This window comes from Lagopus leucura, unplaced genomic scaffold, assembly GCF_019238085.1.
Source record: "Lagopus leucura isolate 7727_CA_CO unplaced genomic scaffold, USGS_WTPT01 Super-Scaffold_797, whole genome shotgun sequence".
NCBI lineage: Eukaryota > Metazoa > Chordata > Aves > Galliformes > Phasianidae > Lagopus > Lagopus leucura.
In genome coordinates, this window is record NW_024962259.1 from 4,545,397 (window position 1) to 4,572,724 (window position 27,328).

At 51.0% G+C, this 27,328-nt stretch overlaps 1 protein-coding gene across 3 annotated transcripts in view; it reads left to right on the plus strand.

The window, feature by feature from the left end:
- TMEM104 (transmembrane protein 104) overlaps window positions 1–27,058 on the plus strand; it is a 40,799-nt gene extending 13,741 nt beyond the window's left edge. For all 3 annotated transcript variants that reach the window (XM_042865194.1, XM_042865193.1, XM_042865195.1), the window contains exons 9-10: window positions 11,389–11,482; window positions 23,203–27,058. In XM_042865194.1, the coding sequence (XP_042721128.1) occupies window positions 11,389–11,482; window positions 23,203–23,963 (855 nt within the window). In that variant the 3' untranslated portion in view covers window positions 23,964–27,058. The remainder of the gene's footprint in view (window positions 1–11,388; window positions 11,483–23,202) is intronic.
- The last annotated feature ends 270 nt before the right edge of the window (window positions 27,059–27,328 follow it).

The window sequence follows — 27,328 nt, forward strand, 5'->3', positions numbered from 1 at the left end:
AGCATCCGCTGTTGCAGGTTCGCGGATGCTGCAGCATCGCAGGCAGCCCAGCGGGTGTGGGCAGGGCGGAGATGGGAGCGCAGATGGTTTAATGGAGATTATCCCAGTTGGAAACGTGCTTTGCAGTGAATAAAATGAGCGAGCTCACCGGCACTTACCATCCCTCATCAGAAGGGGACAATGTCACCCAGCCTGGCGCTCTGATCGGAATGCCGGGCTGCAGCCACGTGAGGCCGTGCAGGGGGGCAGGAGGTGGGATGAGGACACGTAGGACTGCTCGGTGCCAGCAGAACTTGATCGGCAGATGCGAAGGCTGAACTGATAAGTGTTGATGTAGCTCTGTCTCCATGTGCCCTCGGCTGCAGGCGGGAGCTCCTTGCTTTCCCCTCAGGTTCTCTCCTCCCTGGGTGCGCCTCATGTGAGCCTGCTCCTCTGCACTGAGCACAGGCACCCAGAATTTTTATCGTCTGAACCTCCCAGCGGCTCTGAGGGACCCCTCGTGGTGATACTCAAACATCCGTGCTTGAGGTAAACCATCTCTGGCCAACAGGGAGTTGAAGCAGCAGAGCTGGAGCAGTGCTGCAAACGGAGTGCGTTTTCCAAGGACACCTGGGTTTGCTCCTCTCGTTCTCTTTGCAGCAAGTGCTTTTCCTCTGTCCTGCCTTCCTCAGCTGTGCCCTGCAGCAGCATCCGGTAGTAAATGGGTCACAGCTGCCGTCTCCTGGATATTTATTCTTACAGGTTGCGCTGTCTAGAGCCCTTGAGAACCAGCAGTGGTGGAGGTAGCTGCTTCAGTGGCAGGTGAGATGTCTGGAGCAGAAAGGGCTGATAGCACAGCACAGCAGTCAAGGTTTGGGGCGCCTCGAGCTCCCAGGGTAAGATAGGGGAAGGGAAGACAGGCTGCTGGAAGCCCACCCTACTGGTAGGAAGCCATCATCTTGTTTAAACAAATCTCATACTGTGGTGTTTCAGCTTACAGTAAGGATAAGGATGCAGCTGGGATGCTATTAGCACGTTGCCCAGTGTATTGTACAATAAGTCATTCACAGTAAGACCTTCTTGCCAGATTTATTGCACTATATTCCCTACCACAAACATTCTAATGTTTTTTATTATGATACTGATATGGAAACAGAAACAAATGTGCAAAAATGACTACTTCTTCTATGTGTAAATCCTGTTCTGGAAGCTTGGAAAGCAAGGAATCTCCTCCAAAGAATCGAGAGTACCGTGCCATTTCTGTGTGTGCAGGCACCTGGGCTTTGAGCTGTTACTGTGGAGGAGAGGAACAAGTACTGCATTAAGCATAAATACCAGTAACCCTAACTGTTTGTTACAGATGCCTCAAAAATACAGCTTGGCTTGGCTGCAAGCCTGGTCTTGAGGGCTGATTAAAGTCCTCTCATGCTTCTCAGCTTCTGAAAAAGGAGGTGGGTTAGTTACTTTTCTTTGAGGAAAGATAGGAGCCAATTCTGTTTAAAATAAATGGTGTCTGGGTGTGGGATAGGAAGGCAATTCTCAGCGTTCTTATTGTGAAACTAATATGGTTGAAATTGGCGCACAGCCTTGTTAATATGGCATAAATCCTGTCTCCTTCATCCTCGTCTGTTCTTCTTCTGTGGGCTTGTCGATAAATCCTCTCAATTGCTCACTCATCATGTGCCTCTGGCACGCAAACCAGCTGTTTCACAGTTTCCCAAATACTTTGTGTTTCCTACTGCTGGGGGACTTCAGGTGGTAACCGGTCTTACAAGTAAGAGGTTTTTCCTGGCCTGACAGGAGGAGTAGTGAAAGGAGCATAGCCTTGTGGAGGGGGAATATAAAGTTGATTGGTGACGCAGAGGTCAGCTGGAGCGTGGGTGTTTGTTTTGTTGCTGTGGGTGGGCTCACCTTTCTTGTAACCAGCTGAACTTGGACTAAAAGAAACATCTGGTAGGAGGCAAGTCTCCCTGCTGCTACAGCTGGGGAGGAGAGCAGCCTTTGGTATAATGGAGGAGAAACGGCAAGATTGAAGCAACTAACTTTAAAGGATTAGCTTGTCTCTTTTCACAGCAAAATCAATAGTGTAGGGGGCTGAAATGTGTGCTCTGCACAGAGCTGTCTGCTCACTTCACGGCTGCAAGGACTGTGTGGGAGGAAGGAGTGCTGCTGGGCTGCTCCCCATGTGCAGATGCAGGGTGTGCGCCTGGTCGGTGTGCTGCAGGCACTGCCAGCACAAGGGAAGTGCTGGTGCGACTGGTGGAGGCCCCTGCTGAGCTCACACGTGCTCTGCTCCCACGTACAGGAGCACTCTGCACTCTTCAGTGCCTGACTGGGCTTATGTGGTGATGGATGGTGGGATAAGCCTTAGTAGCAAATCCTGTGAACCAATTGGGTGAAGAAGTCGCTCTGGACGTCTGTTTGCTTTTGTGCACTTCTGCGGTTTTGAATTTGTCAAAGCTGTTCATTGTGTTTGAACTGCAGCCCTTGCTGCCCGGCAGAGATGTTCCCAGCAAGGCTGAGAGGCCATGATGCTGCTTTTCTAAACAAAGCTGTCCTCTGGAGTCAGCTCACCTGGGGAGCAAGGCGCCAAAGCTGGCGCTGTTCTCTGGGTATTGGAGCCCAGTCTCTCCTAAATGGGGCAGGTGTCAGAACTGATATCTGTTGGTGATCACCGGTTCTCTGCACAAGGTGGAAGGGTTTTAAAAGGGCCATTTAAGATTCCTGTCCTGGGCTGGTGCAGGAGGTTCCCTCATCTGTCAGTTTGGGAAAGCAAGTTATAAATGCTTTCCCCTGTGCAGTGTTATGCTGTGCAGTGGTAGTGACAACATCTGAAGCCCAGGGCTGGAGGAGACGTGTTCAGTTGACTGAGCACTACCCTGGGAGGTTCAATGCAGGCCTTCTTTTCAACAGCATATTTTCCAGTATTTTGTTTGGTGTTTTAACACCAGTCTTGTTTCTAAACAGAGCGCCGACTTTGCTGCCCGCCTGGCTTCATCAGCATTTTCATCAAGTAAGGCAGCAGTCCTGATCTTTCCTCCACTGAAATTTTCATTAATTCCTTAATATACAGATAGAAATTACCAGGGCTGCAGAACTGTGCAGTTATGCCACTCTAAATGTTGCCAGAGGCAGCGGAGGGATGAAGCTCTGAACAGAATGATATCTCTTCAGGCTCCTAAATAAGTCTACAACTTCTTAACATCCTCCTAAATTGCACATTATGTCTGGTTGAGATCACTGACGTTCTTGTCCAAAAATGTGGATTTTTGGACTGCATCAGCAAATCCCACACGTGGCTCATGCTTCTGTAAGCAGGACTATAAATACAAATAATGCAGCTGGGATTTATCTTGTAAGTTGAACTCGGTATAATACTCTCAGGCAGATCTGATCTCTGAAGCCTGTTGCACCAGCTTGGTGCATGCTGCAAGGCTCACGCAAGGCACAGGCTGGCAGTAAGCAGACTGCCTGCTTGCCCCAAGCGACGTGGCTTTTTCTCTTGCTTTTGTGCTGCTGCAGAGCAGTTAAAGTGTGGGACATTTCCTTTTCCTCCAAGCAATTCCTGCCTGGCAATGCACAGTGATTGGGATGATGCTATCCATGAAATCGCATCCTCCAGGCAGCTGGAGAATTCTGTGAAATTCAAGGAGTTCATGGGGGCAAAAAGTCAAGGGGAAAGGGAACGTGATGGCTGAGACAGAGCCACCCACTGCACTGTGGCACACGGGTTGGTGGCCTTCAGGAGCAGACCTCGCTGGTCTCACACACCCTGTCACCCTGGCACTTCATGGATCGATGCGTTTGCAGGGCCCTCTGTGCATCCGTGTCGTGCTGGCCCGCGTCTCTCTGCATGTGTGCTGTCTAACCCAGGGGCTTTTGGGGTCGATACAAACACAGTTTGAGTTGCCAATACTCTGAAAGAAGAGGCAGTGAATATGCAGGGATTTGGCGCAGTCTCTGTTTAGTAATGATTATGCCCTCAGACTTCATCGGTGGGAACTCATTAAATTGGGAATTGGGTAACCTTGAGTCCCCCAGTGTCGGGAGGAGGAGGATGCCTGTTTTGTAGCCTGTGAGAGGTCACAGCAGGCTGGTGATGGGGTGCAGCCGGCCCCGGCTCTGCGGCTCCACTGCTGTCCTTCCAAGTGTCACCGAGCAGCCATTCGGCTCTCCTGCATCCATCCACTTTGCTGCTTCCCTCCTGCTTGTTCAGATGCAATTAGGAGATGCAGAGTAAGGGAGAGCCAGGGGTCAAGGAGGAGCTGAAGTGATTACAAGATGCTGCAAATGGTGTTGCCATAAATACTGCAATGATGAAAAATTAGATGCCAGTCACCTCGGGGTTGTTGCTGGCCTCCATCTTTCTCCTTTTGCAGAAATGATTATGGAATTGTATCTGCCCGAGAGTGCATGCAAGCTTGCTGCTGGCTACGATCCTACATATCCAGGTGTGCCAGGGACTGCAATCCTTGCACTGAATGACTTTGAGCCTGGATTTCTTCAGTTTAGGGGGAGGAATAACTATTTTTCCAGGATTTTCTTTCCAGGCTGAAAAACTTAAAGCTCTTAGCAAGGCTGGGCCAGCTTTTGAAGCCCTGCCATGAGTCAGCAGGGAGAAAAAAGCATTGCCATGTACTTGCTTCCACCCAGCTAAGTAGCTTTGGAACTGGAGATGCTTTCTTGTGTTTTGCAGGACGTCTTCCTTTTGGAAAAAGCACTGAGAGCGCTGCCGCAGGGATGACAGGAGGTGGTGTGTGGCTTACAGGGCGCCGCGACTGCGGGTGGCTGAAATGCCACTGCCTTTGCTGGCAAGAACTTGTGACAGCAGCTGGGCTCTCGGGGGATACCTGCTCCTGCCTTAGTGTGCTGGGGAGAAAGGCGAGTGAGGACTCCTGGTGCGGGCAGTTGCTCCACGTGAGGGATGGATGTGAGCTGCTGCCGGGTGTCCAGGAGCGGCGCCTTCATTGCTGGAGCCGCTGTGGCAGCAGATGTCTGCTGCAGTCAAAGCGTGACCAGCCTTCTTTCCTTATCCATAAATGTTGCTTGTGGGATGTCTGGCAGCTGAGTCCTCCTTCCGTGGTGACTTCGTTGCTCTGTGGAGGGATCTGGAAATTAAAATCCTTCTTGTGTCTCAGCTTCTTTGAGCGATCCTTGTTGTGTTGTTGGATTCTCTTTTTGACCAACTTGAAGAGCTCCATAATCACTTATCTGCTGATAGCACGCTGCCTGTCACACAGTCCCAGCTTCCAGCCTGGAGAGGTTGTGGATCTTCAGCTTTATATTTCTTTGGCTCTCTAAAAAACTCCTTCCTGACCAATCGGGCTCCTTTCGTGTATTTATATTTGTACTGTTCTCTGCAAGGGGTAAAGCTTCACCAACGAAAGCTTGGACGGCAGCCCTCAGTGATGTGCCATCTGGCTCCTTTGTGGAGATATGAGCTCATGCAGAAATGTGGCCTCTTGTCACAGGAGCAAAGGGGAGGAGAGGTGGCAGAAGGGGAAAACGTGTTGCTGTGCTCCAGACCCCTCGCTCTTGTTGGGCTTCAGCTGAAAATTGTGGAAGCCTCGGTGTGAGTGACTGCTAGGTGTAGAGCTGCTGCTGGGTGTTGTAGTGACTGCCACAACTTGAACTGTGTGCAGAGCAGCTGCAGAGAGGCTCGTGGGTGAAGTTGCAGGTGACCTTAAGAGTTTAAAGTTGTGCTTTTTTCATTTCAAAGTGAAATAAGAGTGAGGAAGGCATTTCAGATTTAACGGTTCTGTCCAAAGTCAGCCCTAGCAGCTCCCCAAGGACGTGGATAGGAGCACCAATTCATAAGGAACTACTTCTGCTGAAGACAATAGGGCTGGTTCAAGCTTCCAACAAAAAGTAAAACCTGTGACCTGTGTCAGTGCAGGCAAAATGGCTTTTGGGTTTGGTGGTTTTTACCTCCAGTGATGTCTCTGTAGACAGTGTGGAGGAGAGCACCTGACAGAGAGCAGAGCCCCTGGGCTCTCCTGACATCTTGCTTGCATAAGTACAAAGAGCAGACTGGTTTCTCGTATTGTTTTGTCCCTTCTGGAACTCATCTGGGTCGTGGAATAGCTGTGAGCTCAGGGACTTCTTGCAGAAGCAGAAGGGATGTCAGAATTGCCATTTCTGACAGCACATGTGAAATGTCTGCTTTTTCCTACAGTGTTCAAGGAGACTTGTGTTGTCTGAGCACTGAATCAAAGCAGCCTTTCTCTGGGAGGTGCTCATTCAGTAGAGCCTGTATCTGTCATTATCTTGCTTTACAGGGATGTTCCATACCCGTATCCTGCATGAAGCGTTCAGTTTTCCAAGCAAGGTGACAAAGTCTTCCAAGGAGAGCGATCCGTTTACTTAAACCAGTGGCTGTTTAAATGCTCACCAGAAGAGTGAAGCTATTAGCTGTACTGATTTTGGCTAGCAGCACTGTTACTCGGTGCTTAAGAAGTGTAGGCATTGCTGTCTGGAGAGGTGGAGTTGTTACCGTTGTGCATTGAGCAGAGTTTGTGAGATGCTGGCACTGCTGTCAAGGAGAAGCAAAAGCCTCCAAGGGGGAATTTGGAGCAAGCTCTGCTGAATGAGGGGGAGCAGGTAGAAATAGGAAGGAAGGGGTGGCTGGGGCCTCAGCCTGAAGGGAGGCATTGAAGGAGAGAGTGCTGTGACATTTGTCACCCCGTGTTAAAGCTGAGCAGTCCTAGCCAATACCTGAGACCTGTTCACTTCATACCGGTACGACAGCTTTGTGCCACTCAAATACAAGTTGTATTGAGTACTCAGTGTACATTTGTCCAAAAATTCTCCAACGCTTTTTACCCTGCTCTAGGAGCAGCTGCTTCTTTCAGCGACGTTGGTCTTCGCTGTTACACTTTTCTCAGGTAAATATCCTGCTTCTACTGAGCCTGCCTGAAAGTTTCCAGGTTCTGAATCGACAGAAAACAGTAGCTACTGTTCTTAATTCACTGCTTAGCAAGCATCAAGTGCAGATGCTAATCTTGCAGATGAGTTTGTGGAGCCTGAGAACAAGCAAGTTCTGATGGCAGTAGTGAAAGAAGCTGGCTTTTAGTTGGTACTCTTGCAAATGTATGCAGGCCATTGTGCCTGAACTGCTGCATCTGATGCGTGGATCGGCTCAGCCTGGCTGCTGACTGCGCTTCCTGAGCCGGGTTGGCTTTTTGTGTAACAGCTACGTTCTGGGAAGCAGATGGAAGCCACTGAACTATTGAACTGTACTGGTCTGGGGTGATGTGTGTGCTCTTCAGGTCAATAAAGAACTGTGGAGTCAATACAGCCCCCTGAATTTGGTGTAAAGCACAGTTGTGCAGGCTGAAGGCCTTTTGGTGGTGTGTGACCTCCCTCGTGGTTGAGAGCTGTGGCGGCGGGCCTCTTGGCTGAGGCTGAGCTGATTCAACAGGCTGATGTCCTGTTAACGCTTGATCTTACTCTTGCATTTTTGAGATGACCCAATAAGCAAGGTTAGGTAGTCAAGTTTTAACACAACAGCTTTGATAAAACACACTTCTATAAATATACTTTCAAGAATATGCATTCTGGGCAATGGTAAACCCCAGCCAGCTTTCCCTATGGCGAGACGGCTCGAGTTGCCCAGCCTGCATCTCAGTTTGAAGCACTGAGAGCTGAGAGGCGCGGGGCTGGGGTGCCTGCTGCGTCTGTGTGCCTTGGCTCAGTGGGAGGAATTGGTTTTTAAGAGCTTGCTAAGGGCACAAGCAGGGTGATGTACAGCTCATGGCCCTGGTAGCCTGCAGGGCAGAGTGTAACTGGGGATAAGCTGCTGTTCTGTGCTAGTCAGCTGCTAATGTTTTGGCTGAAAACACTGGTGAAAGTGAGAAACACTTGCAGTTAATGTGCTGTACCTGCATACTGTTCACCAGCATAAGGAAGAAGAAGTAAACACGTCCACATCTGTTGCTTTTATTTGTTCTATGAGCATTCTGTGCACCCCATGCAGCAGGCCTGCTGCTTGTCTGGCATTGCCTGTTGGCTGGAGGAGAGACTGGGGAATGGTTCTGAACTCCGGCGATGGGTGAAAACATAGGAAGCTTAGACTGTGCTCATTCTGCCTTGGGTTAAGTTGCTGAAGTTCAGGAAGAGAAGGATAAACTCTGTAATGTCTAAGCTAGCTGAAGAGCTGGAAAAGTCTGGAGAGCTTTTCAATCTAAGAGCTCTGTGTACTTGACTTTTGGCAGGGCTACCTGGTGCGGCAGGCATCGAGTTGTTTGAATTGTGCATCTAATGAAGCACTCCATTAATTATATTCCTCTGGAGAAAACCTTGAGCTTAGAAAACATCAGGTAGAAATTTTGGTATATGTCTGAGGTGCTTATTTGGGCTTACTTCTTCCCTGGGGAGAAGTTAGGAAACTAATTGACTTCCTAAGCAGGAAGAGCATTCAGTGTCTGGTGCAGCAAGGCAGAGAAATTAAATGTCCTCACTGGAGGCATTGCAACTCTTCTCACCCTGTTAGTGATGGCTGTAAGTAGGCTTCCTGGCCCTGGGACGCTTCTGAGGTTTGATGAGATTCAGTCTAATGCAGGGACTGAGCCTTTGCCCCACGTGTCCTGGATATTGAAGAAGAATTGTGTCGTCCTCCTGACCTGTGCTGGATCTGTACACAACTTCACTTTGAAGGGACGTTAATCTTGATGTTTAATGGCATCTTCTGCTCTGCCTTTCCCCTCTCCAACAGTTCAGTGTGTGCTGCGAGTTCCTTTCCTAAAAGTGGGTGGCACAATCTCTGCAGAGCAGTGCAGCCTCATCTCCTTCTAAGCCTTAGCATCGTTTGCATTGATCCGTAGTACCCATCTTGGTTCCCTAATAGGCATCAAGTGGAAAAGATAATATATTTCTGTTGCACTTGAACTCATTTCTCAGTTGGTTCTTTAGGACCAGTTCTGATATCTGGAAGAGAAGACACTGCTCATCTTAAAGGATGTGGGAAGAACCTGACCTTTCTGCTCCCCTCCACCATGCCTCGAGTCACAGGGCATGCAGAGAAGAGAGAGTGCTGGAAGAGCTGCTCAGTGGATTTGGCTGTTCAGGACATGCTGAGCTCCGGAGGTTGCTGAAGATAATTGCAGAAAGTGGAGTGGAATTCCTTCTACTTTGATGGTAGTTGGAGTGTAAAGGAGACCTCAATTCTTCCAGCAACTAACAACGCTTCTAATGCTCTTCAGTAGTTGAGCCCCAAATCTCCTCTAATGCAATTCTCTCTTCAGTGCTGAAGCCCCAGCTGTTAGGTGCTCGGTGATCTGTCAATTCTTGATTTGGTTTGAGGTGCTGTTTTGCCAATTGGTTCTGGTGCATTCTGATTTGCTGGGAACACCTGTTCCTTAATTATCATCATCCTTCCTCTGTCTCCTGTTTCAGCTCCTTCTGATGTGCGAGCTAATAACATGATCTGGAAGGAGGCTTGGAGCAGTGTGTGCATGTTGAGAGGTGGAGTTTGGGACAAATTCATCACAAACTTGAGAGTAATTTCTGGTTTCCATCTGCTTTGGTTTGCTCTCGGTCCTTAAGCTGCATCTCTGTAGGCTGAAGTTTGTCCTTGTGTACTACCCTGAGACCAACTGTGGCAGTCTGTAGGAGAGGATGGAAGGAATGGCAAGTTTGAGTTCCTGCTTAGGAGAGAAAGGAACAAGAGGAGGAAGCAGCATGGAAGGCTTGTAACTGACTGACGTGCCTTTGAAATGTCACGGTAGTTCAGGCTGTTCTGGCTCCTCTCGTCAGGCGTGCCTATAATGCTGTATTGTGTGTGATTTCAGCACTTGCTCCTTGGAGCCTGAATTATTTCACTAATCAGAATTCTGTATGTGTTTTGTCTCTGTTTTTCTGCTTGCAAAAAAAAAAACAACCAAAACCAAGTGTCAATGATGGCCCCGGGTCAGAATGTCTTGACCGAGCAGTGAGTGAGACCTGCGGGCTCTTTCCTTTGCTCCCCTTCCTGGATTGACTTGAGTCATCTGAGAATACTTGTGATGTGAGGAGTTTCCAATTTGCCTTGCAGATGTTCTCAGACAGTCTCAAGAGAAGTTTCCTGGGGTCATGCTAGCCTTAAAATAGCCTGGTTTCTGTTCTGCTGCTGACGCTGTTGGGGTCGACAGAGACCTGGGGCTCTGCAGCCTGCCCTTTCGAGTCGCAGCTCTTCCCTGCTGGTGACACCTTTTGTTGGGAACTGCTGTAAGAAGTCATGAAAAAGAATTGTGTGTAAATATTAAAGTTGAGCGTTTGTCTTTGGAATCCCTTTCAAATGCTGATCGAAACTGCACAGCTGTGCACTGTGGCCTTCTAGATACTGCTTACCCACTGCTTTGGACCTGCTGTGTATTGCTAGCTCACAGCTGTGGCAGCTGGTAGTCCAATCCACGGCTTGCAGGTAGGCATCTCTGTTGCAGCACCCATCTTGTCTCTTGTCTGCACGTAGCTTCTCTTAGTTCACGTTCAGACCTCAGTCTGAACTGAACTAAGGTCTGTCATTTCCTGCAGTAAAGCTTTTTCTCCCCTTTTTACCCTGGGTGAGGTGGGCTCTGGATGCTGCATGGAGTGTTGCTCCTCCAGGTGTGGGCTGACGGCGTGAATGTGTTGTGTGCTGCAGGACAGTGCTGAACAAAGCTTGTGCAGGATATCAGTCTCGATGTTTCCAGTTCTAATGGATGGTTTTTACAACCCTGCTGGAAGAGGTGCAGCAGATGGGTTGCTGTGCTGCTCCCCAGTTAAGCTTGCTGAGACTCGCTGAACTCTCAGCAGACATCCAAGGGCAGTGAAGAGACTCCTATCAGTATGCTGAATTTCATTGGATGAAGTTCTTACGACTATCTGGTTTTTTTCCTCTTTGCTTTGCACAGGCTTTCAGCATCCAAGTCAACAGCTTAACTGTTAAGCTGTAAGCTTCCTGCTGTAAGGCACGCAACAATGTAGGGAAAACCTTTTTATTCCATTGTTGTTCAGCCTCAGACACCTCAAAGCTAGCTGTCTATGTTAATGCAAGCAGTCTGGTCACAGCTGTTGCTATCCAGACCTAAACTGAGCGTGTGCCTGGACAGAGAGGCCACCATTCAATATTTATGTTCCATAAAACTGCATTGAGAGCTTATACTGAAATGTGTCAGTAAAGACATGCTGTAGCAATGATAGCAGGCAGCTGAGTGCCAAGAGAATCCCATGCTCTGCTCCTGCCTCAGGCATGTTCTCTGATACCAAGCAGTTTGCTTGACCCCTTGTATTGCAGCCAACCTAGCTGTAAAATTAAGCGACAAAGAAAGCTCCGTGACAGACGGACGTGTCTGGAGGTGAACTTTCAAGGCAAGCTTCGCTTTACTGATAAATTCATCTTACTAATACAGTGTTTGTTTTTTAACCAGTGCATGTTTTCTGTTGTCCTTCCAGGCAGCATTCACTCTTCTCTTGGGTCCTTTTACCTTCTTCAATGTGCAGAAGACCAAGTATCTTCAGATCGTGACGTCTCTGATGAGATGGATAGGTGAGTCTTGGCAGGCCCCCACCTCTTCTCTGTAGGTGGAACCTGAGTCATGCTACTGATGCATCTTTTTGGCAGGATGCGCCTGTTTGGAAGCAAGCGCCTGTCAAAACAAGGTCTTTGAGGAAGGCTGCCCAGACTCGATATCCCCAGTGAAACAAAGGAATTTTGTTCTAGGATGAAAGCTCTGATTGAAACAAAATATCCTCAATCAGATGCAATCTGGTACATGAAGTTTTAACTTGGCTTAAGTGAGAGGTAGAGGGGATTTGGAAGAGTCTCCTGTGTCTGGGCTAATATGGTACCCACTAGTTACAGTTCCAGCAATGGAGCGTGCAAGAGATTTTAAACAACCATAGTTCTGGTCTGACAATTAAAAGTACTTCTGTAAGAATTTCTGACCTTTCATCATGTTTGCTTGTCTAAAAACTGCTAAACCAACATATGTTGTCCTTGGGAAGCCCCACTCTCACTAGCTCTCCAAAATCTTGCAGCCAAGCACTTCTGAGTAGGCAGAATTCCCTGAAGGGAAATAAGACATCAGTGTTGGCAGTGTTGTTACCATCCGGAGATCCAGCTGCCTTACCTCTGGTTTCTATGTGTGCACGGCTTTGTCTTGGTCTGCATAACCTACAGGTAACTGGTATTCAGGGCTGACAGCTTTACAGCACCAGTCGCCTTTTGGGAGGGTGGAAGTCTGCTGATTCGTGGGCCCAGACCACCTGAGCACACGATGTGCTGCTTGTACCCATCGCTGGCCTGGCTTAGGAAGGAGAGTCGGTTCCAAGGCTGTTTCCCACCACACACACATTTGACCTGACTTCAGCCCGGGGATCATATTCCTCTTCCCTGAGTTCAAAGGCCTGTAATCCTGTTTGGAAATGGCTGGCAGTCACTGCAGCGGCACAGAGAGCCTGTTCCAGAGAATATCTGAGGTGGGGTTAAGCAGTCATCACCCAGCAAGATGAGGTTGGGTCTCAGGCCCTCAAGTCTCAGATGCTGAACAGCTTGAGGTAACAAATGCTGACCTCGCGTGGTGTGAAAATCCCGAATGTCCATTTTTTCCCCCATTACTGTCTGAGCACATGGAAGGTTTGAAAGCCCCTATGTCCTTCAGAGGGAGGGGTTATCTCATTAAGGGGCTATTAAAGGAAGTTTTGTAAAAAGAGTCATCTCTTCAGCATGCTGGTCTGCTTCCAGTCACTCAGTTGCCTCTTTCCCGGTACAGCCATCAGTCAGACCTCATCCTGTCCCTGTGACAACCTGATGCCTGTCTGCTCTGCCACTGCCTTCCCTCCAGTAGGAGGACTGCTAAACCTTGGCATAAATGCAGAGCTGCCTCTTTTCTATTGCTTGATGGAGAGGGACAAAGGCAATGTTTGGAGAAGTGTAGGAGAAATTCATGCTTTAGCCTGATTGATTCCTGCGTCAGTATGCTGGCGAACAGCTGCCCCAGATAATGATATTTAATGACCCTGACAGCACCTCAGTGGCTACTTAGAGCAACGGATTCCGTATGTGTACAATGAGGGATGGATTTATTAGGAAAGACAATTTATCAAGCAGTCATGTGATGCAGGGAACAGAAAAGCTCTTGTTGCAGACTCTGGGATGAGTCCCATGCTGCTTAGATTTATCAGGCTTGCTTCTCCTGTGTCCTCACATCACCTGCTGCATCACCTCCTCCTCCTCCAGAAGCTGGGCTGAGACTTAAGCATGGATTGGTCTTTAGTTGGCTCTTGGTGAGCTCAGGTCCTAAAGAAAGGCCTGAGCCTTTCCGGTGCTTTGTGGTCTCTTGAGCTCGTCCTGCCTGAATGCTGATGGGCCAGATGGAGATTCCAGTTCAGGCATAACCGTGCCTTCTCTTTGACTTCCTCTGGTGGTGTTCAGCCACGTGATGCTAAAGGCACTTCCTCAGCAAAGCACTGAGCGCTTGTGCTGGACGCTGGAGCTGCAGGCCAGCAGTTTGTTTTGCTGGGTAAAAGCTGCTCTATGGACGGTGCCTGCTGTGCACCCTTTTTCCCAGCCCGGCGAAAAGCCCTTGGATTTCACAGCAGCAGCAGCTGATGTAAGGCTGCACTGCCTCAGGTGTGCGGCGATGAAGATGACAGTGGCTGAGAGGATCGTTCTTGGCAGCAGGGAGGGCTTGCTGTGCGTGAAGGTCATTTCTGCTAGCGTTTGCAACGGTGTCAGCGCTGCCTTTGAAAGTCGCTTTCCTTCTCTCCCCTGATCTCAGTGATAATCAAATGTCACCAGCCTCTTTCCAGAGCCTTGTGCTCATCGCAGGCAGCACGTCAGCCAACAGCCTGCAGCAGTCTCTCGCTACACCTCTTGGACAGGAAAAATTTCACTCTGAAAAAATTTGGTCGTAAACACTGGAGCCTGAGCTGGAAAGAAAAATAGGCCAGTTTGAGGAACGTGGAGATGCAGCAGGGATCAGCCCTACATCTGGCAGTTTCTCATCCCGGGATAAGCACTAGCCAGGACAGGCACCTCTGAAGCCTCTACGAGGAGAAGGTTGAAGGAGGAGCTTGCAAGCCCAAGTGCTCTACCACTAGAGAGCCAAGCAGATGGGCTCCTGTTGTCTGGGCCTGTTGAACGCAGCTCATCTGGAAACAAGGCTGGCACTGCAAGGTTTTTCCTGTCAGGACTGATAGGAGCACAGAGGGTGGATCTGCTTCCCCAGCTGGGCCAGGGCAGGCAGAGGGCTTCCAGAGGTGTGGAGCTGCTGGCGATCTTCAGAAGAGTAACAGCTCAATCACTGGCTCCAAAACCAGCTACGGCCTCATGTAAGGTGGTTTAGTGTGGTACTTGGAACTTGAACTGCTGACCTTAGTGGTTCTTAAAGGTCTTGCTTTTCCTTGGACTTGGCTGATTGCTTACGCCAAGCTCTTGTCACGTTTCCAACAGTAAAAGCTTTTGCTGGTCCTTTCCTTCTGCCTGAGCTGCCTTCGGAGAGACCTCAGCAATTGGAGCACAGGTGTAGAAGGAACCAGCCTGCTCTGCATGAAGGGCTGGTCAGGAAAATCACTGCTTTAAATTCTGGTAATGATGCTTAAGGTGAAGCTTGGGTCTTAGCTGGGGACAAAACTTTGTTGGCTCACTCAGTTCTTGAGCAACATCACCAAGAGCCCGCAGAGGGCCAGGGCTGTGACCAGGTGAGTGTGTCAGCAGTGTGAATTGTCTCCTTGCAGTGGGGAAGATTCCTTCCCCAAACTGTAACTTCCTCCTTTTCAGGTTCCTTCCGCCTTTCAACCTTGGGAAAGGGTGGAGTTGGTAGCCCCAGCCCCTTTGTTGGCTGTGGAGCCTGTTCCCAGGTCTCTTGGTACAGCGGTCAAGGCTGACCCAACCAAGCTGCCAGGAAATTACAGCCGTTGTTATTTTCAACTTTACTGGTTAGAATTCAGGCTTTTTTCCTTCCTGAGGGTTTAAATCTGTGGTGGTGATGAACTGCTCCCTCCAGAGACTTGATATCCTGCTATTTTTTTCTCTGTCTTCCCATCAATCCTGGTCTAGTAGGCAGTGTTTGCTGTTTGCTTCAGGAGTTCACCCCTCAGTGAATGGAGCTGGACGTAGCGAGCTCCGGGGGTCCCAAAGCAGCGGGGCACAGCCCCACGTCTTTGTTACTGGGCATTGACTGCCTAGCAGCATCAAAGGAAGGCACATGGATTAAGAAAGATACCACGAGGGGACATGGCTTGGTGGAGCTCAGCAGCAAACACTGGGCTATTGTGCATGAAGCAGCTAACCTGATTAATTGCAGCCTGTTAGAGTGAGATGCCCAGCTCTCTAGGTGGGGACTGTTGGCTGTAAAGACATTGGTGGTGTGATTATTGCTGCTGTTGTTGAATGGTCTGCGGCAGATGTTCCCAGACTGTTCCCATGTAGGACATTTGCTCTATGTACTGCTCTTGGTGCTGTACTGTAGATATTAAAAAGTATTGTATTTTAATAAAGAGACATTTTATAGGGGATTAAACTGGGTTTGGTTGCTGCGGGCTCAGTGCTCTCTCCCTGCAGTACAGTTGGACCTGGTCACATTTGTTGTAGGACCTGCAGCCCTCAAGACAGATCACTCTCATCGCTGTCCAAGCAAAGATCTCAGCTTTGTCCAGGAATTAAATTTCCTCCCCAGGCTGTTTTTTCTGGCTGGTAAGGTGGAGGGAAAAAGTACAAGATTAGCCATGAGGCACGCAGTAAGTGTTTTCTTCCCTCCCCTCCAGGGTATTTGATAGAAGTCTCTCGGGGAGGAAATTAGGAAAGAGCTCTCCAAGGCATTCTGGTGAGGCTGCCTTCCCTGTCTGATCACTTCTTGGATGCCTCTTCTTTCTCCACCAGAATCCTGTGCTTTAGAGGACTCCTCAGCACTTCTCTGCAGAGCACTGGTCTCAGACCATTACTCTGTGAGCAGCTCTCAGCTGTACTGTCACTGCCATCCTTAGCAGACTTAACCAGCCGTGCACAGGTTGATTCAGTACAGAAACCTGCAGTCCCTCTGCTACGTGCCTTCAGCTGCAGCACTGGGGACTGGGGATTATTGCAGCGGCTGGTGCAGGATGGGGGTGGCAGTTACCTGAAGTCTTGCTTGCAGTCTCCTGCAGGGAGATTATCCTGCCAGTGGCCGCAGCCTTCAGGGTGGCCTCTGCATCCAAAATGGAGCTTTCTGTGCAGATGAGTGGGGGGCCATTATATCTCTGCCCCTTTCGCAGAACGAAGCGTACAGGAGTGTCAAGGAAGAGGGAATTGAGCTGTAAATCAGGACACTGTTGCACGTTCAGCTGGCTTAGGGGTTGTGATATGAAGTAACTTTGAAGAAACTTGTTCTCGTATCCTTTTTGGAACAGAGAACGCTGCTGCCAGAGCCCAAGGTAAATAATTTACCAAGAAGTGAATATATTTATGAAGAGTTAGTTAAAAGGCAGTGCTCCTGTCATGCTTGCTCTTGGTCTTGTCAGTTGAGGAGCTCATTTCAGTGGTGTTTATGGGGGGCAGTGGGGTGAAGCAGTGCTGGTGTAAGTGAAAGAGCCTTGCTAGCTTCAGATGGAGATGGAGAATGACATGCGGTGCTGGATGGGACCACTGCCATCCCACACGGGGAGCTGATCGTGTTCCTGAAAAGAGCGCTTTATCCAGGCAGCAGGAGATGAACTGATGGGTCTGAGCTGAAGAAGAGGAGCTGGAAACGTAAGGACTCATCCATCCCCAGTGGTGCAGAAACATCTGGGTGATGGTGCCCATGCAGATTCTTTGTGTATGTGAATGGCACACGAGGCCCCCAGCCTCAACAGCTCCGAGGTGGTGCAGCAGGTCCAGAGGAGGGCAAGAAGGCTGGGGAAGGGCTTGGAGAATATGGCCTGTGAGGAGAGACTGAAGGAACTGGGGCTGTTTAGTCTGGGGAGAAGGAGGCTGAGGGGAGACCTTGTTGCTCTCTTCCAGTACCTGAAAGGTGCTCACAGCAGAGCAGGTTGGTCTCTTCTCACTGGTGATGGCGCGAGGGGAAGCGGTGTGGGCTGTCTGCATTTCATGGGACGTGAACCTTTTGCTCCCTGTGCCTTTCAAAGAAAACGTGCAAATCCTCAAGTGAGATTTGTGGTGACACTGAGGTGCGTGCTGCTCTTTTCTCTTAGAAAAGTGAATTCTCACATGGAGAGAGAGAAGTGACTGAAAAGCTGATAGTAAGGCCAAGTCAACAGCAGAACTCAGAACGCATCCTTGATACAGGCTTTATGGTGCTTCTGCTCAGGGTGACCAGAGGAGAGAGGACAATAAACTATGGGGTATTTTTCCATCAGAAGCAAGCAAAACTCCTTGGCTGCTTTTCCCTTCCCATACGTTGAGATAAAACATCCGTGATAAACACCAGAGTACAGAGCAGTTTTTCTCCCTGTGAGCTGCTGGTGTCTGGAGTTGGCTGCTGGGCGCTGGGAGCGCAGGGCTCTGCTCACAGCGCTGTTGTCATGGCAGGGGAGGCTGCTCGTAAATCTTGCTTAGAGCATTGCAAATACTGCCCCAGGCAGCAACGAGAAGGGAGAGGTGATGTCTTTACGGCGAGGAGGCCTTGCTTGAACACTTTTGACAGCCCAAAAGTCCTGGCGGTGCTTTTTTTCTTCATTTGTTAATAGAATGAGTTCTGCCCAGCCCAAAGCTGGGGCAGCAGAAAGCTCCTGAGATGGTTGCAGCAGGAGTTACCACAGCCTGGTGGTGTGGGTGAGATGGCAGGGCGACAGAGTGCCTGAGACTCGTGCTTCAATTTCTGAGCACCTTCTTCGTACCTTCTGATAAGCTGCATCACATTTCTGTGACCTTAGTGTGCTCACATATGGCTGTGGCTCCCCTGCTGTAGGAGCAGCATTCCCTGCCATGTGGGCTGTGCCTTAGGCTTTGCAGCAGAGAGGTGAGGTTGTCCCTGCTGTCCATTAGAGGAACGAACTGCACTGTCCCACAACTTCAGATCGTACCTTTCTTGTGGGAAGTAATTTCCCTCTTCTTTCTGACATTTCTCTCTAGAGAATCGCTGTCTTCAGTGAACAGATCCATCTTGTTTCCCCACAGTCTCTGCACTCATAAATCCTTCATCTTCTTGGAGGCTGTTTGAGTCTCAGTCATTGCCAAGTCTGATCCTCAACTACTCCAGCTCCCACAAGTGAGTGAGCAGATCTGGTTCTCATATTCCCTCTTTACCATTGTTTCACACAGATATCTCCTCTGAAGGTTGGAGAACTTTATCAGTTGGACAGAGATGTACATACTGTACCAATGTGTGCAGAGAGCTGGAGGTCATAAATAAGTGAATGGATACAGCTTCCACAGGAGAAATCAGATAACTGACTTCTGAACTTAAGAATCAGTATCTTAATTTCAAGATGCTTAGTTTTGCTTGCATGATGAACTTCATCCATGCTTTAATATTACAACTTCAGGGCATCTGTGAAGGTGGGGGACCAAAAGACAATATCCTGGGAAGGCATCGTGCCAAGTGGCCAGCACGAGCATTCGCTAGGGATGCAGGAGGCGCAGCTGTCCTGGCGTGATGCTGTGCTGCTCGGTGTGCAGGGGGCAGATGCTCTTGCTGGTGTGCCTCCTCTCCTGAATTCTAATGTTACATTAAATGAGGTCTCACTGGTCTCTTCCTTCAGCTTGGTGAAAGTTCAAGACCCAGGCTAAGACGGAGAGCAAACTTCTTACTTCCTTTTGGGCTCTTGGTGAGAGAATGAGCCTCGCAAGCTCAGGAAAATGTTCTCTTGGAATCCACTGTGCCACCAAACGCTTGAAAAGGGAAGCGAGTGGCGTGCATTGTGAAAGGCGATTCGTTCTCATTATCTCCTGGCATATCGATTCTCCGCTTCGACAGGAGAGCTCTGTCACCCCGTCAGGCGGCGGAGACGGATGGCTGTGCCTGCTCAAACCAACGGCCCTGCGGGGAGGGGAGCAGCGAGGCACGGGCAGCACACACGGCATCTCCAGCCCTGCAGGGTGGCAGGTGATGGTGTTGCTGGGCTGCCGTGTGGAAAGAGAGTAGGAAGGGTGCTGGAGAGGGTGAGACGTGCTGTGGTGAATGGGTGTGCAGGATTCTCTTAGCACGGCTAGCTGTCACGTAACCTTTGTTCTGCTAGGCTTTTTTCTTCCATGTCTCTTCTGGTCATGCATGGTTTATGGCTGTTTGTCCCCATGCTTCCTAGATGCACTGAGCACATCCCTGTACCCGGCGCCTTGAATGTTGAAGGTCGCCGTTGAGCCTGGGAGGTGACATCTGCCTTGGGTCTGTGTTCCTGGGATCACAGAGGTGTCCAGTGTCGTGTATGGCTCAGTCTGGATCTTCTCCTTTAGTTTTTGCATGCTGATAGACAGAGGTAGGTCCCCAGGTGAAGCATCTCAAAAGCATGGTGTTTTGGCAGGGATGGAGGAGAGTTAAGCTAGAGGCCCATTCTGAGCAGTGTTTCTTCCAGGAACCTGCCACAGTGGATGAGAGAGAATGTTTCATCCTTGGACTTTTTACTACAACAGCCTTTCTGCAGAGAGATGAAGCTCGTGTACGAGACACCATTCACCATTTGCAAAGGTGTTTGCTCTGACTCTGCAAAACAATCCTTAAACTCAGAATGGCTCGATTATCATCACTGCTTTTCTGTGCAGCTTTTTCTGTCAAAGCTCACAAAAACTCTGTATTTCTAATATCCCCAGGCTCCCATATTTCCCCTAAGTGCTGCTATCTGGATGTGTTCTCATCCATATTCATCCTCCTTCCACCTGCACGAATCACAGCATAGCTGTCCTATCTCTGAATCAACTCCTGAGGAAAGCAGGGGCTGTCTGCCAGGTCTGCTCTGAGAGGAGGAGGCGGTGTTTCCTCCTTGGAGAGCAGGGTGAGGGGTCTGTAGGTGAGGCAGTGGGGCAGTGGTGATGGCACGCGGCACCATTTTGCCTCTTTGCAGACCCTTCTTTTTTCCCCCACGTTCCCATTTACATCCTTTGGTTAAAAAGGTGCTCAAACCTCAGGGGGTGGTCAGAGAGACGAGAAGTGTCCTCTGTGCCTTGTGGGCTGTTGAGCCTGTCTGCACTGTGTGCTGGGAGTGTCTCACAGCTTGAAAACCAGGGCAGACAAAACCCTCAGTTGCTTGTTAAGGACTTGTAAAAAAATAGCTACAATAATAATGGTATAAAACAAGGCTTTCGTGCCACCTGCTAACAATCCATCGTCACCTTCTTGGCTTTGCTGTGCTCGTGATGTCTGAAGGGCTTCTGTCCCTGGAGCGTGTTGCCTGAGAGGTTTGTCCTACATGCACAGGGTAGATTGATGCTTCAATGGCTCCATGTCTCACTTAGCAAGGGCTCTTTCTGGTGAAGCACCGCTGTTGGACAGTGCATGTGGCACCTGCAGGTGACCCAGAACAGCGTGGTGTGAGCGCCTTCAGCCTTCTGTCCCAGGTAGAGGAGGATGTGAGCAGGAGCTGTGTGTGCCTGCGGTTGCTGCCTCTTGTCTGCTCAAAGCTGTCTGTCAGTCAGAGCCTGTCATCTTCTTTTCATCTTGATTTATCACCCAGCATAACTAGGTTTCAGAGTTTCATTTTGGGCTTGCCTCCTTCCAGGGACAGGCAGATAAATCTGGCATGCAAATGGTTTAACTCTCTGGTTCCAGCAGTAAGGAGAGAGACTCACCTGCTGCAGGGAATGAGGAAATGCTGCTGTCAGGGCTGGAATTGGGCAGCAGCAGCAGCTTCCAGGTACCCAGCACCACCTCTCTCAGGGGGAACGCACCAGCAGAGCACAGCCTGCCTTCTTGGAAACAGTGCTGGTGAAGATCATAGTAATGGACTGTCACTCTTCATAACTTCAATTTCTGACAGGTTTAATTTCTGAAAAGTATTTAGGGGAAAAAAAGGAAGACAACAAAGGCAGTATTAATTCTGGCTTCTTAAGCCACGTACTCATACCCATCATTTCAGGAATCCACTGGAAACCTGGTCTGTCACAGCTCCCTACCACAAAGACACACACTGGGGCAGAGGAGGAAGTGGAGGTCTCTGAAAAGAGGCTCTGAGAACAGGGTGTGAGCCTGCAGCTTCCTGAACTGGAGCTGTTAGCACTGGTGTGGAAAGGGAGGTTTGGGCCAACGGTGAGAGTGAGCTGGGAGATGGAAGTGGCCGGCCGTCACTGCAGTGCAGGCAGGTGGTCGTGGCGTGGGGAGGAGGCGCAGGGCTTCGGCAGCGCGGCCGTGTGAGATGCAGGAGCAGCGTGGGGTGCCTTCGGAGCCGGAGCCCCCCTGCAGGAGGGAAAGGAACACTCTCAGCATGTTCCAGTTCTGCCCTGCCTGCTTTGCCTTGATCTCCATGGCACCTTCTCTCTCCTGTAGCCCGTGTGAGCCAGGGGAGCACAGCTGGATCGCCGTGGGGCCGCCTGGCTCTGTGCGATGTGGCTGGCAAACATCTTTGCTCGGGAGGGCACAGTAACCGTGGCTGTTCTCACAGGGTGCTGCTCTTGCTGGTTTGAGTGGAGGCAGTGGGAGTTGCACGCATGCAGATCAGTGAATCGCTCTTTTCCATAGCCCTCTGTAGCTGGACTTGGGAAAGTGAAGAGTGCCCAGCACTCCCAAGGAGGTCTGCCTCTCAGTGCCACGAAGGAATAGATTTGCTGTCATCTCCCCACGCAGCGTTTTCAGAGATGTGTTAGACTCGTCCTCTCTCTGGGAAGCAGTTGGAAGTGAGAGGTTTCCTGAGGCAGAGGCAGTAAAAGATGAAATACAGAGTGAGGCTGGGTGAGTGCTGAGCGTGAAGCTGCTGTTTGAAGGATGAGGAAGGAATGCCGTGAGAGGAGAAACTGAGTTTTGGAGAGCACTGAGTGTGCAGGGAGAGCAGTGTGCAGTCATGGTTATGCTGGTGCTGTTCTGGAACTGCTGCTTCTGTTCCATCTGTGTCCAGCCTTCCTGCCCCCAGCTGCCCACGTCAGGCACAGAGCAGGTGGGTGTCCTCACCTCCCTGTGTGCCCTGCCTGCCCCTCCTGCTGCTCCTAGGGCTTGGCCATGGAGCTGTCTGCTCTTCTGTTTAATTTCTCTGTATCTTTATTTATGACATTCAAAGTCATGCATAATACGAGTGTCAGCGTTTCTGGGGTTTTTTTCATTACCTGATAATTCATGGCTGTGCTTTGATGCCTCAGACCAGTGCAGGAGACAGCTCTGTGTGCCACAACAACCCATCCATTGCCAGCATCAGGCTGTAAATTTTACTGTTTTGTACTCTGCCAGACAGGAATTTTTTCCCCTGCTCCTTGTTAACTCCAGCTGATGATCATCCTTCCCAGGTCGACATGATTTTTGTGATGCCAGAATTAGTTTTCTGCTGTTTTTATGTGCCATGCTAGGAATAATGGTCTAGCAATAACCACTTCTGGCTCAAATTTCCAGCAGAGTAAATAAGGGTATTAGCCCAATCTCCTCCATTCATTTTTGTCCGTGGCACGTCACTGTGATAAGCTTTGTGAGATGTTGTTAGGCTATTCCCTGACATAAGCGGAGGGTAGACAAGCAGACTTTGTGCCTAGAAGTGATGAATTTTAATAGCAGTCTTTCGGTGCTGTCTTAGTCCCTTCCAGACTGGCTCCTCCACCCTGGGATTAACTACAGACAGCCTGGAAGTGGCTGGCAGTTCTCGCTCTGTCGTGCTTGGCAGATCGCAGGGACAGGAAGGCTCTGCAGTAGCTGCTGCTCCCTTCTACCTGCTTGGAAATACTAGTTGTGAATGCGTAGGAACGGCACTGGGACTGGCTCTGCAGCTGGGCTTCAGCTTTTCTTCTTCTAGAGGTCAAAGCTCAGACATCTCTAACTCACTTCTGAAAGGTGACGTTTAGCCGAGGTGTGTGGCAGAAGCCTCCACGGGCTGAGACCCGTGGGGAAGATGGGATGGTCTCAGCCCTGGCTCCTTCAGGAGCATTATACAAACATTATACAAACACAGTGACAGCGTTTGTGAGTTCGTAACCTCGCTGCAAACAGAGGTGGGGGGTGAGCACCTGGGGAGAGGGGCGCCTGCTGAAGGCAGCCCGGCGCTTCATGTCCTGAGCAGCGCTGGCAGCAAGTCCTGGTTAGCTGCTGTGCGACTTTCCTTTGGTGCAGCATAAGGAGGTGCTCCTGTGGAGCAGGAGAGCTGTCGCCGGGACTGCCTGCCTACGGGAGGGGGGCTGTGGGGAGCGCGGGCCTGGGCTTGACCTGAAGTGTTCTCTCTCTGCAGCTTTCATCCTCATGATAATTCTGGCCCTCATCCGCATCGGCAGAGGCCAAGCAGAAGGTCACCCGTCCGTGGCCCAGCTGTCGGGCATCCGCAACCTCTTTGGGGTGTGCGTCTACTCCTTCATGTGCCAGCACTCCCTGCCGTCCCTCATCACGCCCATCTCGAAGAAGAGGCACGTCAACAAGCTTGTGCTGCTCGATTACATCCTGATCCTGGCTTTCTACAGCCTCCTGTCCTTCACTGCCATTTACTGCTTTCGCAACGACACCCTCATGGACATGTACACGCTCAACTTCACCAACTGTGAGATCATCAACGTCGCCTTCATTCGCTACTTCTTGGGCCTCTTCCCCGTCTTCACCATCAGCACCAACTTCCCCATCATCGCGGTGACCCTGCGCAACAACTGGAAGACCCTCTTCCACAGAGAAGGGGGGACCTACCCCTGGCTGGTGGACAGGATCGTCTTCCCCGCCATCACGCTGGTCCCCCCGGTGCTGGTGGCTTTCTGCACCCACGATCTGGAGTCCTTGGTGGGGATCACGGGAGCCTACGCTGGGAACGGGATCCAGTACCTCATCCCAGCCTTCCTGGCGTACTGCAGTCGGAAGGACACCCAGCTGGTCTTCGGCAGCGGGGCGCTGAACAAACACCTCTCCCCTTTCCGGCACACCTTCTGGATAGTGTTCGTACTCATATGGGGCTTTTCTTGCTTTGTGTTTGTGACTGCAAACATCGTCCTGAGCGAGTCTAAATTCTGAGGTGGGGGTAAGGGCCGTGCTCCCTCTGGGGCTCCGTGGACTTCCACCTCACCGGGACTTTGAGGGGAAAGAGGCGGTGTGAAGGGGAGCCTCCGGGCCGTCGGTGGTGCAGGTTGGACCTGGACACAGACTTTCTTCGCTCCACACTGAGTGCGGACGGATCGGGCTCAGCCTCGTCATCCCGGTGCTCAGACCCAGTGTCCAAGCAGCCTGCACGCCAAACCAGTGTCCAGCCATTTCTGCCTTCAGCTCTGTTTGAGCACCACTCTGTTCTTACGCTGACTGTCTCCTGATGCTGCAGGTTTCAGTGCGAGGAGAGCAGGCGGCCTTGGCTGCTCACTACAGTAATCAGCTCCATGTTCTTCCTCCCCTGGGCAGGGGCTCGCCACGTGCAGTCCTGCGGGAGTTTGGGGGCAAGGAGTCTCTTCTGTCTGCTGAGACCCCTGCCAGCCAACCTCCTGTGCCAATTTAGGGAGGAAGGGAGAGTTTGGTGTGGGAATAGTCCTGGCTCTGAAGGCCTTGTGCTCTGTTACACTCGTGTTTTTATTTTTTTCCAGAGATATTAACCTGTTTGTGCTCTGGGGAAGGATTGCCCGCTTATCAGAGCTGGATTTCTCCAGGCCAAGAGTTCATTGTCACACTTCTCACCCTGTTCTCCTTTGCTCTGGCAGCTCCAACCCCATGGAGGAGTGCAGGGGTTTTGCTCTTCCTTCTGGGAAGGAAAGTGCAGCCTTGCTTCCGTTGCCTCCCGCATGCTGCTCAGTGAATCCAGCTGGCAGAGCCCTTTTCCATTTCATACAGTGCAGGCCAGAGCCCAGCTGCAGTGCTCAGGGTTTGTGTGGGCCAGGAAGGTGCTCATTACCCAGTCCTGACACGTGTTAGGCCTGCAAGAGCTCTGGCTGTGCAGGCTGATGTGTTTCCAGCCTCCTGTGCCGGGTAATTAGCCTTGAAACACGGTGGGTGTTAACTCAAGGGATGGGGCTGGTGCCAACAGGGAGAGGCAGTGCCACGGCTCAGCTGTGCTGAGCTGAGCTCCCAGCATTACGGACAGAGCAGCAGAACCCGTCCTGTGTCTCCCTGCTCTTTGCTGGGAGGTGGCATTCTGCTGGTCCTGCTCAGCTTATCTGAGCTGCCGACCTCCTGGGCGTTTTGTGTGGGCCTTTTAACAAGAGCAAGAACTTCAGAAGTTCTCACCAGAAATATTTAAAACCCTTTCTCCCCCTGCCCTCATTAGACAGGTTCAAAGCCAGGTGTGTGTCACTTCTCATACATCCTCTTGCCCTCTGCACTTGCTGCAGTATTAAGTGTTACTGATAGTTAAAGCAAGCTTTGAACTGCGGCACTTTTTAATCAAGCTCCGTTTTCAAGTAGGACTTTCTGGTTTCCATATGACCTGAAGTGCTCCTCCTGGGGGACTGTGCAAGTACCTGGAGCTGAATGAAAACACTCGATGGCTTCTAAAGCAAAGCCCCCCACCTCTCCAGGCTGAGCACTGCGCCTGTGTCCTTGCCAGGCTGCAGGGGGAGGATGTGAGGGGCCTGTTTCCTTCAGCTTATCCTGAGCAGGCACTGGCAGCCCTTGCTAGTGAATTTAAACATCCCCTAGCGTTCCAGGGAAGCTGATGTGGCATCTTTGGTGCCAGATGAGCAAGATGCTCTGCAGGTGGCTGGTGTCTCATTTAGGAAGAGTGGCAGTAGCTGTGCAGCTCGGAGAGTAAATTCGGTGGGCAGTTGAGCTGGGGGGGTGTGTGAGGCGTGGGGCAGACAGCTGCTCCCTCCCCTGTCTGCATGGCAGGGGGATGGCAGGTGCTGTGCTGGGGCATGCTGGGCCGTCCTGTCCTCTTGCAGCAGCTGTGAGCCAGGCAGAGCCAAAGGAGGAATTTGATGCTAATGAAAGCAGCCTTCAGAAGGCTGGAAGAGCTGCAGGGGCTGCTCTTCTATCGAGTGCACAGGTGTGGCTTCATGAGGAGGCCGCTGTATTTCCTACTGCACTGCCTGCCCTTGTGCAAGGCACTCAGCTCAGCCTCGTCCCTCCAAGGGCCGATTTGAATTTCTTGTCTCCACACTGCGTTGCCTACCAGAGAACCTTACTGACCCACGTTACTCTGCCCCACACATCCTCCCTTCCCCGCTCAGGGCCGCCCTCCAACTGGCCTGGGCTCAGGCTGCCCAGCCCCTCCGCACGCTGCATCCTCTCTGCGCTCCCCTCCTGCCCCCTGGGGCCGCCACTGCCTGTGCCAAAGCACAGCTGCTCCTGGGCCCCGCTGTGAGCCCCACCTCTTCCAAGGACCGGCCGCCTCCTTTGCTGGTCTAGCTCTGAAGCTGTGCCTTCTCTTGCTGGCCGTGGTGAGCAGCCCTCCCTGGGCACGCTGTGGCTGCTGGGCCTGGCGGTGGGCCGTGCCGTGGCACCCAGACAGTCAGAAGAGCTGTGGTCCCCGAGGAGCGCGGGAGCTTTTAGAAATAAATCAGCCCGAATTCCCGAACACCTGCTGTCTGGAGCAGCAAAACAAACCTGTCCCGAGAACTGGAGTGATTGAGGGAAGGGAACTCCGATGGTGAGAGCGTTTTTCACACAGAACATGACATAGCAATGCCTTAAAAGTGATGGGAGGGAATGGGAAGGGGTGCTGAGCAGAGCAGGGTGCTGCGGGCTGTCGGCCCCCCCTCAGCCAGCGGATCCATCGTCGTTGGGCTGCCATGCAGACATGTCACAGGTTCTCTGTGGTGCTCGGCCCGAAAGCAGTCCATTTTCAATAAAAAGGGATTCAAACAACAACCTGCACTCCTCTGTTCTGCCTGCCCTGCGCTCCCCGTCGCACAGCGCATCCTGCAGGGAGCTCAGGGGACGGGGCAGAGGCCCTCAGTGCTGCTGCTCCATCACTGCTGCTGCCAGCTCCATTAACACAGCTCCACTTTCCCCTTCTCAATTATACCTCCTCACACTTAAAACCAAACAAATTGAATTGCTCTGCTGCCTCAGGCTGCAAAAGCCGTTTCTGCCAACAAATTTATTGTCGCCGTAAAGCGCAGCTTGATTTATGTTAAAATATTAAAACAGATCTTTATGATGGAAATAAACATTTTGCTGCGATTCTCTCCGAGGACCTCACAGGCAGTGCGGGATGTGGGGCTTTGGGCAGTAAATCTGGAGGCCAAAGTGGCAGCGAGGACGGGTTCAGTCTTTGGCGACGCTTTGCAAAGGGACGACTGGAGGAAGGGAGAGGAAAACCGGCATCCCGCGAGGCAGGGCGAGCTCTGCCACCCCACAGCCGCTGTTCCCACCAGAACCCACCTGGGATGAAAGGTGCGATGAGGGCAGCGATGGGGACGGCTGTGGGGCAGCGGTGCATCCCCTGGAGGGCACAC